Genomic DNA, 11920 nt, shown 5'->3' with positions numbered 1-11920 from the left:
AAAAAAAAAAAAAAAACACGAGATGATCATAACACTTCAGCTATCCAAAATTTTGTAGCATTATCTCCGAGCCGAAGAGGAATAATTATGGAATGTTACCAAAAAGGTTATTTGTGGTCATGTTCTCGCTTTGTATTGTGACGATGAATACCCGTACGTGCGGTGCGAGGGTCTTGTCTTGGCTTTCAGTGTCGATTAACGCCCCCAGTTTCCCCGCATTCTGGGTCGTCGTTGTTCCTGCGAAGATTTCACGGATAAAAGCAAGAACCATGTTCTGCGCAATGACAGCATTTCGGTATTGCAGCTGTGCATTCAATATAGACACACGCTTTTCGAACCAGACACACGCTTTTCGGGCCAATTGACGATGTGATTGAATAAAATGTATTCATCGGAATGCTGATTCTCCGAAAATTGGTATTGCGACCGCTAAAAAGGTTTCCTCTCGCTTGTAAAACCATCAGTTGATGTCCCATATGCCTCTCAAGGTTACCTCTGTTGCATATTTCATCAAAACTCCCGAGATCCTTCCATGGATAACTCATTCAAGTCCGCCATCCTTTCACCAGAGGGCTTCGCTCCACGCCTCAATTCTGCCATTCTGCTTTTCCTTGGCTTTACAGGCTAGCCTTGAGCTCCGAGACCCACATGGAAGGCGGCTTGGTAGAGTAGTTGACGAGATCCTCCTTGAGCTTGGTCTGCAGCTCGGCGGGCGCCTTGGTCTGGACGCTGACGAGGGCCTCCATGCTCTCAAAGGTGACCTCGAGGACGGCGGCGTAGGGCGAGTTGTCGCCCAGGGGCGTGTACAGCTTCCAGTCCTTGAGGCCGCTGGTGATGGCCTTCCAGCCCTCGACGGCCAGGGGAATGTGCTTGCTGGTGTAGTACTCGACGTTGAAGTCGGAGCCTGATGGGTAGGCAACGTTGAGAATAACGGGAGCCATTTTTGTTTCTTGCTTTTATTTGACTTTTTATCTTTTTGTTGAGACCGAGGGTTGAATATGATGGGATATGATATGGTTTGTAAGTTTTTGCTAGAGATATGTTGCGTCACACAAAGTATAACGACGTGCAAATTGGTTGCTGATGTCTATGTTATATTTATACCTTGGTACGGTTAAAGCTTCCCGTTCAATGCCCATCCACGTGGAAACCCACCCCCCTGATTGCTAAGCAGAGTGGAACAGCAAGACTTTCCAAAGACGATTCCCAGGTTCCATAGTTCAGAACTCATTGCCAAATTAGGGGTGTCGAGACAAACACTATCAAGTCCCGCAGAAAAGACAGACAAAAGAGGTTGCAGAGACCGAGGCAGTATTTTGTCCAAATCGACAGGGTTATCAGCTCGCCGGCCAATCCGAAATCGAGGGGTTCTGCCTCCACTATAACTGCCCCATTAAATGGGCCTCGGCATTGATAAAAGATGCCTTTTATGTCATTGGGGACACTATCCTATCAGGGAATCTTTGCTATGATCGTTCTATCCTGTACTATTCTGGTATGCATGAAGTCTTCTCATGACATGTTCACAAGGTGTTCTAGATTCCAAATGCACAATATGGTGCGGACACGCCCGCATGTCATACTGGACAATCTTTATGCGCGTTGGGTTGTAATGTCGGCACCATTCCGCCCCGACTCCTCCGGCGACTCCACACTAAACTAGGCCGAGAAAAACAAAAAATCACGATGGGTAAAAAAAAAACTAGAGAGTCAGAGGGGGAAAAAAAGGCAAAAGAATTGCTCAGCCACAGGATTGAACTGAGGACCTTCGCATAACTTGATATTCTTGATGAGAGAATATTAGTACGACGCTCTAACCAACTGAGCTAGCCGAGCAACTGATTTGTTGTTGAAGAGCGAGCTCTTATTACTATACAAGACATGTACAAACCACGGAATCAAGGTAAAAGAGAACTTGCAATCAAGTAGAAAACAGACAAAAATGTGGAGAAGCTGGGAATCGAACCCAGAACCTTTTCCATGCTTGTATCGCATGCTAAGGAAACGTCATACCACTAGACCACATCCCCGGAGGTTGTATCGCCGACTAGGTTGACGATGCGTTGACTCACTGTTGCGTGATTGGATGGTGGTCGGGTTGTTATTGAGGTATAATATGGTGGCTTGTGGGAAGATCGTGGGGAGTATAGGCACTATTACGTACGGATGGCGGAATGGGAAGGTAGGGGACGAGTTGATATGATCAAGAAAATGTTACGTGCTGGGCAGGTAGGTGACGAGACTGACCTGTGTGTGTAAATCAGACGGCTGACTCGTCTAGAATATAGTCAGAATGGTGCTCAAGGATGTTGGTGTTGCATGTCCGAGTCGCAGACCGACGGATGGGTAGCTGATTCAGGTGGGTCTTGAAACTAACAAACCCCGTGGATGAGTCGTGGGAGATGGACATGATAATGATTCTGATAATGATTCAAGGTTTGAAGAATATATATGAATACTCATGCGTGGGCCAGTATCTATTCAAGATACAGTCCAGCTAACTGGTGGCACATGTGGTGCTTGGATGCGCTTCAATTACTCACTTTTCGCTGCGTAAAGGGATAACTGCTCTGATGATTTGTCAAAGAATATTGAAAAGTAGTATAGAGTTTAAATTATCCTACCGCGACGTACAAAAGCAACGAGGCTGTCTGGTATTGGCATTCCATGTTGGCATCTGCTGAATACAAAGTGTCTCTGTATTTCTAAGCAGATGCGCTAGGTAAGCCGGGTATGCACATTAGACCCCTCCTTCGCTGACTGGGTGCTGGGCGGCGCGGTGCATTTCAAGTTGTACAGAACCTTGAAGCAATTGATTTTAGCTTCGATGAACAACATATGTCAAGGATTGCACTGTGGGACTAGAATACTTCCATCGAAACTCCTCTGGTCAGAAAATCATGGAGGTCCACGCGTTTTATGGTACTCAGAACAATGTGAGAAGCTTCAGCGGATGCTGGACTTGCCGGCTCAGGCGCAAGAAATGCGATGAGAAACATCCCGTTTGTGGCACCTGCACAACTCTGGAAATCACATGTCACTACAGCTATGACAAGCCGGAATGGATGGATGGCGGAAAGAGACAGGAACAAATGGCCGAAAGACTGAAGCGCGAGGTCAAGGAAAAGGCTCGTTGGCGTCGAGGTGAACGACCCGTCCAGCTGCCTGAGGAGCCCGCCGATCATGATACCCCAAAGACTCTACCAGAACGCCGACGTGAGAATGCCGCGGCCGCGAGACGCGACGGAACGCCCGGTACTCGGGAGGACGTGCTGTTGGAGTCGGAAACATGCGGTGCTGGTTGCAAAAGCGCCAGAAAGGATACACGCGAACACACAGAAGTTGGACCATCAGACGCTCTACTACTGACGTTTTACATCGAACAAGTACTGCCATTCTTGTTTCCCTTCTACCGCCCGTCACTCTTGCAAGGCGGGAAAAGCTGGATTCTCGAAATGGTCTTGACCAGTCCCGTGGTCCGGCAAGCAACTCTGTGCCAAAGTTCCTACTTTTTCGCCTTGGCGCAGACGACTGGTTGCTATGTGCCTTGTAACAAGGTGCTGGGACAAACCCAGGATGCTTTTGAAGTATTGAGACGGGCGCTGGAGGTGATGCGCGGACCTGGTGACATTTCAGACCATATTTATGGCTCCGTACGCGTCTTGGCATCCATCATGCAAGTCCAGCGTTTTGAACTGGCCGTGTTGAGCTTTGAAAATTGCCAGACGCACCTGAATGCGGCTCTGGCCCTCTTCAAACAACTTTTGGGAACAGTAGATGGTGCTGAGCCGGGAAGAAGCGGCATCGACTTCAACACTTTGATGACGCGTCTCGGACCTTCCTCCTGGATTGCGAATTCTCTCAACATTAATGTTCCCAGTGCTGAGCAGTCTGCCTTGGGCTTCTCGGCCGCCCTTCTGATATTCGATGACATTGTTGCCAGTACCAGCCGTCAGGAGCCTCCAAAGCTCTACGACATGCTTGACAGTCTGCTAGGTGACGAAGATGGTCTTGACGCACCGATTGATCTCGAAGCTGTTATAGGCTGTCAAAACCTGGTACTACTCCAAATAGCCAAGATTGCCTCGCTGGATTCGTGGAAGCAGCATTGCAAGAGAGCTGGGACACTGGACCATCTGGAGCTCGAGCGCAATGCCGACGTGATTGAAAACACGCTGCGAACACGTTTGATGTATCTGGATGAACAATCAACCACGCCGCAAGAGAAAGAAGAGAACCTCCTCGATATTTTCGCAGAGAGCTATTGCTTTAAAGCACATGCACATGCCCGTCAAAACTCATTGGTCACTCGAGTCTGGGCGCACGCAGCATTGATCTATCTATCCGTCGTGAGATACGGATGGCAGCCCAACATGGCCGTTGTACGCAATTCGGTCGACGGCATTATCGAGGCTCTCACATCCCAAATAACATCGCCAGCACTGCTGCGCTCCATGGCCTGGCCGTTCTGCGTCGCCGGATGCATGGCGACAAGTGCACAAGAAGACCAGCTGCGCGTCTTAGTCAATACACTACAACCGCCGAGTGTTTTCGGAACGGTTCACAAGGCACGAGACATTATGGAGAGCGTATGGAAGAAGCGAGACGCTCCCGATAGTGAGAATATCGACTTTGCGGCGTGTTTCAAAAGTCAAGGTGATCTTGTATTGCTGGTTTGATTGAGAGAATTGGTATAGTCGAGACAACTGATGATATCTCTACAAGACCCTGGACCTTGTAACCCACTCCAGCCTCGGAATCTGTCCCGTTAGGCTGTAGCGACTCGGACCGGTCCTTAGAACTGGACATAACCCTTGCCCTTCACAAAAGTGGCCAGCCATGGCACCTTTCCTTCGTGGTTGGCTAGCTGGGCATAGAAGTCGCCGTGTGCCTCACCATCTACTTCTCCGCTAGCCGGTTTTCCATTCTCGAAGCGCTCATCGGCGTAAAAGAATCTAGAAGAAACAATCATGTCAGAAGATACTGCGAAAACATCTCATGTCATGATTTTACATACCGGAAGCCTTGAGGCACGTACAAGGCGTCGGCTGTACCAATCCAGTACGCAGACGCCGACTTGCCCACTCCCAAGTTCAAACCCATCGGAAACGGCATAATCATCGAGTTCAAGGCGTTGCCCGTGTAAATAAAAGTCTTCTTGGCCTCTTTCGGTAGCGTTTCCCACCCGAGGACGGCCTCTTGAGCAGCCACATAGGCGCTGACAGTGTTGACGTTCAGATCAGCAGTGACACTCGCTGCCGGGATGGACAGAACAGAGTCCGGCTTGGGAGGCGCCGTCATGGATGCCGCATTGTAGACAACGACGCTCGGGGCCGTCTGGAACTCTGACTTTACGGCTGCAAACAAGCCGGGTATCGCGTCTGGCTTGGAGAAATCAGCCTTCAAGGAGAGAAAGCCTTGGTCGTTCTTGGTTCCACTGCCGCTCCTCGAGGCAACGGCGACACTGTAGCCACTGCTGGCAAACTTTTTGGCGACGGAGGAACCGATTCTGGGTCCAGCTCCAAGAATGAGTACAACAGGTTTGGAAGCCATGATTTTGTAATAGAGACTGATGAGGGGGTTGTGATGATTTCGGTAAATGTCTAGGTTAGTGGGGTTTACTGTGAATTGATGACTGCATATGGGACCTCCGTTTCAAAACCAACATGAACAGAGAGACATTCCGCATTTTATATCCCATCCAAGTTGATAAGCGCCCTTGACATGTCTCTCTTCCATTGCGAGGATTTGTAAGCGGAGAAACCACGACTCAGCGACAGAACGTATAGTTTTGCGAATGCATCAAGAACGACCAGAGTCCAATGCCCTTCAATCTCCAACGCACCACCAACCTCCCAAGGTCCACCCCCGAATCCTTCAGCCGTAGCGGGAATGGGCTGTCAAGACCCACAAGCCGCGCGGGATGTGCCAAGACTAGGATTTTGATTATAGAGCAGCGCTACCTTTGGTTTAGCCGAAAGGCAGAGAAAAGTATGTCCGGGTACATAGTAAGCGGGATCTCATGCAGCTGCCCCCCCGAACCACCTAGATCAAAACGCCTTGATTACCTGATATTTCGCAATCTTCAGAATCATGTAAGCAGGCAGCCAAGCCGCGCGCTTGGTGGGTCGACTTCCCGTTTTACCTTTCTTGACCCCTGCAGACTACTCGTGCAGAGACGGACTATTCATTGACACATTTGTCGTGTATAGGCACAAGTAGTTTCTGATACGCTTTCTAGGGAAATTTTCTTGACTATAGTCGGCTTGGTCGATTTGCAACATACGCCTCATATGATTTTTTCCACCATGCTATAGATCACTGCCATGTGAACGACGGCGTCACCAGATTCGGCACCCGAGCAAGACGCGCGATGCATATTCGCAGTCGCTCTTCAATCATGCATTGTTCACATAGGAATGAGTCTATCAATTGGATTATTATATAACGAACCGAATCTCAGTATTGTTTATTGTTTCGCAAGCTCCAACACATGACACATGTATCATTCAGCCCTTCTCTTGATACTTTTAGCCATCGCTTTTGTTCATTATCCCTCTCAGCAGAACCTGAAATTTTCTTGGCAAACCATCACACAACAATCTTCCAAAAACGACCCCATCACCATGTCTACAGTCTCACCACGAATGCCCGTCTACTTTCTCGGCATCGGCGGGCCCAACTTTTTGGAAAACACGACACACCCCGCCTACGCCCAGCTGGCCCAAGTCGGACACGAAATCACCACCGTGGTCAAGCCCAAGGCCGTGGTTGTCTTTTCCGCCCACTGGCAGGGCGGCCCGAGTACCATTCAGATCAACACGGCCGCCGAGACGGATTTGATTTATGACTTTTATGGCTTTCCGCCGCATTTCTACGAGCGCAAATATCCCAACAGGGGAAGCCCCGAGATTGCCGAAATGGTGGCTGGCCGGCTCGAGGCTGCTGGTATTCAAGTCGAGAGAGTCAACCGCGGTCTTGACCATGGTGTCTGGGCTGGCTTCATTGTCGGTATGTAGACGGACGAATATGACCATGGCTTTTTACTAACACGACACTGCAAACAGCTTTCGACCCTGAAAAGAATCCATTGAATGTGCCTATTATACAGGTCTCGCTCTTCGGCAACGAAGATCCGAACCAGCATTACCGCGTCGGTCAGGCGCTAGAAGGCCTACGCGATCACGGTACTCTCATCGTCGGCGCAGGTATGGCTGTACACAATCTGCACGACTTTCGAGCCACGAGAGGTACAGGATCAACGAGACCGTAAGTTATTGGTCTACTACTGAGCAATCTCAATGCTGAAGCTGACGGGCGTGTACAGGTATACCCTCAGCTTTGACGAGGCCTTGAAAGAGGCCGTCGCCGCACCCCCCGAGGGCAGGCAGGCGAGGATGGCGGCATTGCTGGCCCGCGGCGACGCCAGACAGGCGCATCCAACGTTTGAGCACATTCTTCCAATGCTTGTCGCGGCGGGCGCTGCGGGAGCTGATGTTGGGCACCGGCTTTGGACACTTCCCGAGGGGAGTCTGAGCTGGGCGCAGTATAGATTTGGGGATATTACTGGGCTCTGAGCTAGGTCGAAGTGTCTAGGAGTCTGATGTCGTCAAATCTCGGAAAGAATGAGCAATCCCAAACTTCCACGCAAGGTCATCACTGAGGATGGAAGAATCTGAGTAGACAATAGTGTTCTGCAATGATAGAGGGGTTGCAATGAACCACCCAGAATATTATTTGTAGTTTGATTCCGTTCAATCCTCTTGAACATATGAAAATGTACAGGTCTAACTATTGGGCCCTTTCCCTTGCCGATCCCACCTGCGGGTGTAACAGACAGCCACATGACCCACCCGAGCATCAGAAGCACTGTAAGAGGAACAACAACTGTAAAGTAGATGCAAATTTCCTGCACGTTGTCCCGAAATTTAAACATATTGGCAAAAGACACCGTGGCAACGGATGCTGCTGGCAGAAAAATGATGGTCAAAATTGACAAGGTCTTCATTGCCTTTGAGTTTCGAAGTGATCCGCTACTAGTTCGGCCGACAAGTTTCCATCTTGTTGGGCAATGTAGTTAAAGAGCTATCCATAGATTGCCAGACATGTATCTTTCCGACGCAAATTCACCGCGCTCCAAAGGACAAGTACAACATACTGTCTAGGTTGGTAATCTCGGGTCGGACCCGAAAATGCGACACTAGACCGATCGCATCCGGACTCGGCTTTATTGTATACCATAAGTGCTCTGTCATGACGTGCGACTTACAGCTTGCATCGACAAGGATTCTCCACGGATTATCATTGCCGCATGTCTGTGCCGACAAGGATTCTCCATGGATTGTTGATCAACTTTCGGCCAAAGGGCAACTTGAGATGCGCCGAATTATGGCGGCCATCAATGGAAATGCATTTGGTCATTTGCGTGAGTTACATGCGGGGTCTGACTGACTGTGTCTGTTGCTATTTTGAATTAATGATAAATAAATGTTCCAAGTCTCTTGCTGACGGGTAGCAGCGACATGATAACCGCATCTTATTGTGATTCGTGCCAATCGGTCAGATTTTGTGTATCAAATTCTAGTCGCCAACTCTGCTGTACATCAGCCATCCTTCTTGCCCTGTACATCATTCCAATTGCGGGTCTAAACGACAACAAATATGCGTACCTCGAATCTGCGGAAACTCTGGCTGCTCGTATTACTGACGCCTTTCGCACAGGCGTCAGAAGTGGTGGTCTCGGGGGCCAACGTGGAATATCGTGGTGTGCAGAATGACACTGCAGGGTGATTATTCTCACTGGAGGCGCATTTCAAATGAAAAGGACTTGCTGACTCGGATCCTTTCACAGCACCAACTCATTCTATGGCATTCGCTACGCCAAAGCACCCGTCTCGGATCTGAGATGGAGAGCTCCTGTACCCATCAAGTCTTGTGATCAGCGAGGCTCTATTGATGCTCGTCAGCGTGGGCCAATGTGCCTCCAGAGCAGTCCGGCATGGGCTGCGTCAATCTATGCAAACACAAGCGGCACACAAGATGAAGATTGCTTGTTGCTCGATATTGTGACGCCCATATCTGCGGCTTGCGATAAGCTCCCAGTCATGGTGCAGATTCATGGAGGAGGTCAGTTACATGGCGGCTCTTCCGTCGCCTCGGGACTTTGCTAATACCGTTCCATAGGTTACGTAGGCGGCAGCTCGAGTTCTTTTCCTGGTGCCAGTATTGTCAATCAGGCAAAGGGTACGCTGATTTACGTGGCTATTCAATATCGCTTGGGACCCCTCGGCTTTCTGGCCGGGGACGAGATTGCCGCAAATGGCTCATGGAATGTTGGCCTTCTCGACCAGAGAGCGGCGCTTGATTGGGTTCAGCAAAATATACACTTTTTTGGTGGCGATCCTGAAAAAGTCACCATCACTGGAGGAAGTGCTGGTGGGGGTTCCGTCAGTCTACAGATGACCATGTATGGAGGCTCAGCACCAGCCCCATTCCGTGCCGCCATACCAGGTGATTATTCCTCTCCCACACAAGAAAAGAAGTGTTCATATCTCCTAACCGGACACAGAGTATCCATGGTGGACCCCAATGTTGGACCAGGCTCAATTGAACAAGCAATATGAGACGTTTGTCCAGGCAGCCAACTGCACGTCTTCAGAATGCCTACGAAAAGCGCCATTATCAATTATCCAGCTCGCAACCAATAAGTCGCTCGAGACTGCTTACAACCAAGGCGATTATGCATACGGAACCTTTTACTGGGGCCCAACCGTTGATGGACATATCATCCAGGAAGGCCCCCTCCAGGCGTTCAGCCAAGGGCATTTCCAGCAAGTGCCCGTCCTCATTGACCGCGATGGCAACGAAGGCTTTTCGTTTTCAAACGTGTCCATTACCACGACAGATGAGGTACTATCGGATCTGGAACGTCTATGGCCAAACGAGACATTTCTCGTCGACGCTCTGGAACTATACCCAAACTCAACGTACAACGCCAGCATGATTGAGGCTTTGAATGTCATTCAGGCTCTTGAGGCCGCGTTGGGTGGCAACATGTCCTTTAGCAGCGCTTTCGTCCAGAGGGATGCCCTCTTTGGCAATGCACTCGTCAATTGTCCCACAGAGTACATGGCTCTGGCCGCATCTCGGGCGGGCGTGCCGACATATAAAATGATTTTTGATGCAGGCCTTCAACTTCATGGTGCGACCGGGCCATATCTTTTCTCAGATTATATTAATCGTGAGTGTAATCATTAAAGAAACGAATATCACACATGCTTTCACTAATCATTCACGCATAGCTTCGGGCGAGTTCACATATGGTCCCATTACTGTACCGGGGAATGACACCTTGGCCGTGATGATGAGAGATTACTTTATCTCGTTTGCTGTTGCATTGGATCCGAACAAAGCCGTCAGTTCGTCGGCAGGCAGACCGCAATGGTCACCATATAACGCAAGTAACAATGAGACGGCTGTCTTGCTCATCCAGGATGCTGGTATCAAGATTGTCAAAGACCTGGACGTGAATGCACGTTGCAATTACTTGGAGTCTTCAGCAGCCTACATGATGGAAATTTAGTGGCATGAGAGCAACTGTGGCGAATTGCGCTTGTAGGATGGAATATCTTTGCATTTTGAAGAATTGACAAGCGATTCAACTTGGATCGAAAAGATAATAAATGTGCCTACCCATTCCCCAGACATATGAAAACACATCATCTCCCCATTAAACATATGATCGCCGCCCTGTTTGCATCATTAATTTGGAATTCGTACCTTCAACCACTGCAAGTCTTGCGTACATTGTACAAAGTGTCATAATTTGTCGACACTCTAGATGGTGGCACAATAAGAAATGCATCAGTATCACACACACACACACACACACACACAAAAAAAAAAAAAAAAAAGGGCCATGGGGCCGAATGTACGATGGCGTGATATGTTGTTTTGTTCTATCCGATGTGTCACAGCATAGAGAGAGAATTGTCGCTGCAGCAAGCAAAATTGTTGTCTGGCGAGAAGATTCAAGTACGTCATGAGGAAAGGGTTCGAAGGAAACAATAGTCGCTGCCTTGAATATTGTTCAAGTAATGCAAAGGGAAAAAAAAAAAAAATACAACACCAGGGTTCCCCAGCCGTCAGCGCTCTGAGTACTAATCCAGCATTCTCAAGAGACACTGCGGGGGGAAAGCCCTTTCAGGATGCGTACTCGATCGCTGTTTCTATTACTCAAGTGATAGTCCTGCTACTGAAACACCATTAGTTTCTATATCACTTCCCAGGTCACTTCCCGCGTCACTGTCAGTCTTGAGCAATGCTTCCAGAGCACGCCGGCATGCATCGAGACGCGACACACTCTTGATCGTATCTGGGTGTTGTTCTCCCAAGACTTCCCGTTGCATTTGCACCAATTTGACGTAAATCTCCTCTGCCTCCTGGTATTTTTCCTGGGCGTAATATGTATCAGCTAGGTTATCCATGGCTTGGAGTGTATCCGGGTGTTTGGATCCAAGTATTTGTTGGCGCAGTTTTGGAATCTCCACTTCAATACGCTCGGCGTCGGCATATCGCATTTGACAGAAGTACGTCGCCGCAAGATCCGCCATACTACAGATCGTATCTAGATGTTTATCTCCCAGGATCTCGCGTCGCAGTAACAGCACTTCTGTTTCCATCTTTTCTGCCTCCTTATACCTCATCTGCTTATGGTACGTCGTCGCAAGAGACGATATACTCTCGATCGTATCTGGATATCTATCTCCCAGGATCTCGCGCCGCAATAATAGCACTTCCATATGCATTTTCTCCGCCTCCTTATACCTCCCCTGCTTACCGTACGTCGCCGCAAGAGACGCCATACTCCAAATCGTATCTCGATGTTTATCTCCTAGGATCTCGCGCCGCAGTAATAGCG

At 49.1% G+C, this 11920-nt stretch overlaps 6 protein-coding genes across 6 annotated transcripts in view; 3 read left to right on the top strand and 3 right to left on the bottom strand.

Annotated features, from left to right (window-relative positions):
* Positions 1-617: 617 nt before the first annotated feature.
* Positions 618-941, bottom strand: PFICI_13950 (uncharacterized protein; the record flags this gene model as incomplete). Its single annotated transcript, XM_007842531.1, has 1 exon — positions 618-941. The coding sequence occupies one exon, from the start codon at positions 939-941 to the stop codon at positions 618-620; it is 324 nt and encodes a 107-aa protein (XP_007840722.1).
* Positions 942-2900: 1959 nt separating this feature from the next.
* Positions 2901-4679, top strand: PFICI_13949 (uncharacterized protein; the record flags this gene model as incomplete). Its single annotated transcript, XM_007842530.1, has 1 exon — positions 2901-4679. The coding sequence occupies one exon, from the start codon at positions 2901-2903 to the stop codon at positions 4677-4679; it is 1779 nt and encodes a 592-aa protein (XP_007840721.1).
* Positions 4680-4795: 116 nt separating this feature from the next.
* On the bottom strand, positions 4796-5553 carry PFICI_13948 (uncharacterized protein; the record flags this gene model as incomplete). The annotated part of the gene is made up of 2 exons (XM_007842529.1): positions 4796-4955; positions 5018-5553. 2 exons carry the CDS (start codon positions 5551-5553, stop codon positions 4796-4798), a joined length of 696 nt encoding a protein of 231 aa, XP_007840720.1.
* A 1073-nt stretch (positions 5554-6626) lies between these two features.
* On the top strand, positions 6627-7577 carry PFICI_13947 (uncharacterized protein; the record flags this gene model as incomplete). Its single annotated transcript, XM_007842528.1, has 3 exons — positions 6627-7011; positions 7068-7269; positions 7328-7577. 3 exons carry the CDS (start codon positions 6627-6629, stop codon positions 7575-7577), a joined length of 837 nt encoding a protein of 278 aa, XP_007840719.1.
* Positions 7578-8661: 1084 nt separating this feature from the next.
* Positions 8662-10582, top strand: PFICI_13946 (uncharacterized protein; the record flags this gene model as incomplete). Its single annotated transcript, XM_007842527.1, has 5 exons — positions 8662-8786; positions 8852-9126; positions 9184-9510; positions 9569-10240; positions 10302-10582. 5 exons carry the CDS (start codon positions 8662-8664, stop codon positions 10580-10582), a joined length of 1680 nt encoding a protein of 559 aa, XP_007840718.1.
* A 649-nt stretch (positions 10583-11231) lies between these two features.
* The window catches only part of PFICI_13945 (uncharacterized protein), a gene marked incomplete at both ends in the record, with an annotated part of 2805 nt that continues 2116 nt past the window's right edge, over positions 11232-11920 (bottom strand). The window contains one exon of the mRNA XM_007842526.1: positions 11232-11865. Coding sequence (XP_007840717.1) covers positions 11232-11865 — 634 coding nt within the window. The remainder of the gene's footprint in view (positions 11866-11920) is intronic.

The sequence above is a fragment of the Pestalotiopsis fici genome, assembly GCF_000516985.1.
Source record: "Pestalotiopsis fici W106-1 unplaced genomic scaffold PFICI_Scf_12, whole genome shotgun sequence".
Taxonomy (NCBI): domain Eukaryota; kingdom Fungi; phylum Ascomycota; class Sordariomycetes; order Amphisphaeriales; family Sporocadaceae; genus Pestalotiopsis; species Pestalotiopsis fici.
The sequence above is the reverse complement of the archived record's forward strand: the minus strand, read 5'-3'. Positions and strand labels throughout refer to the sequence as shown.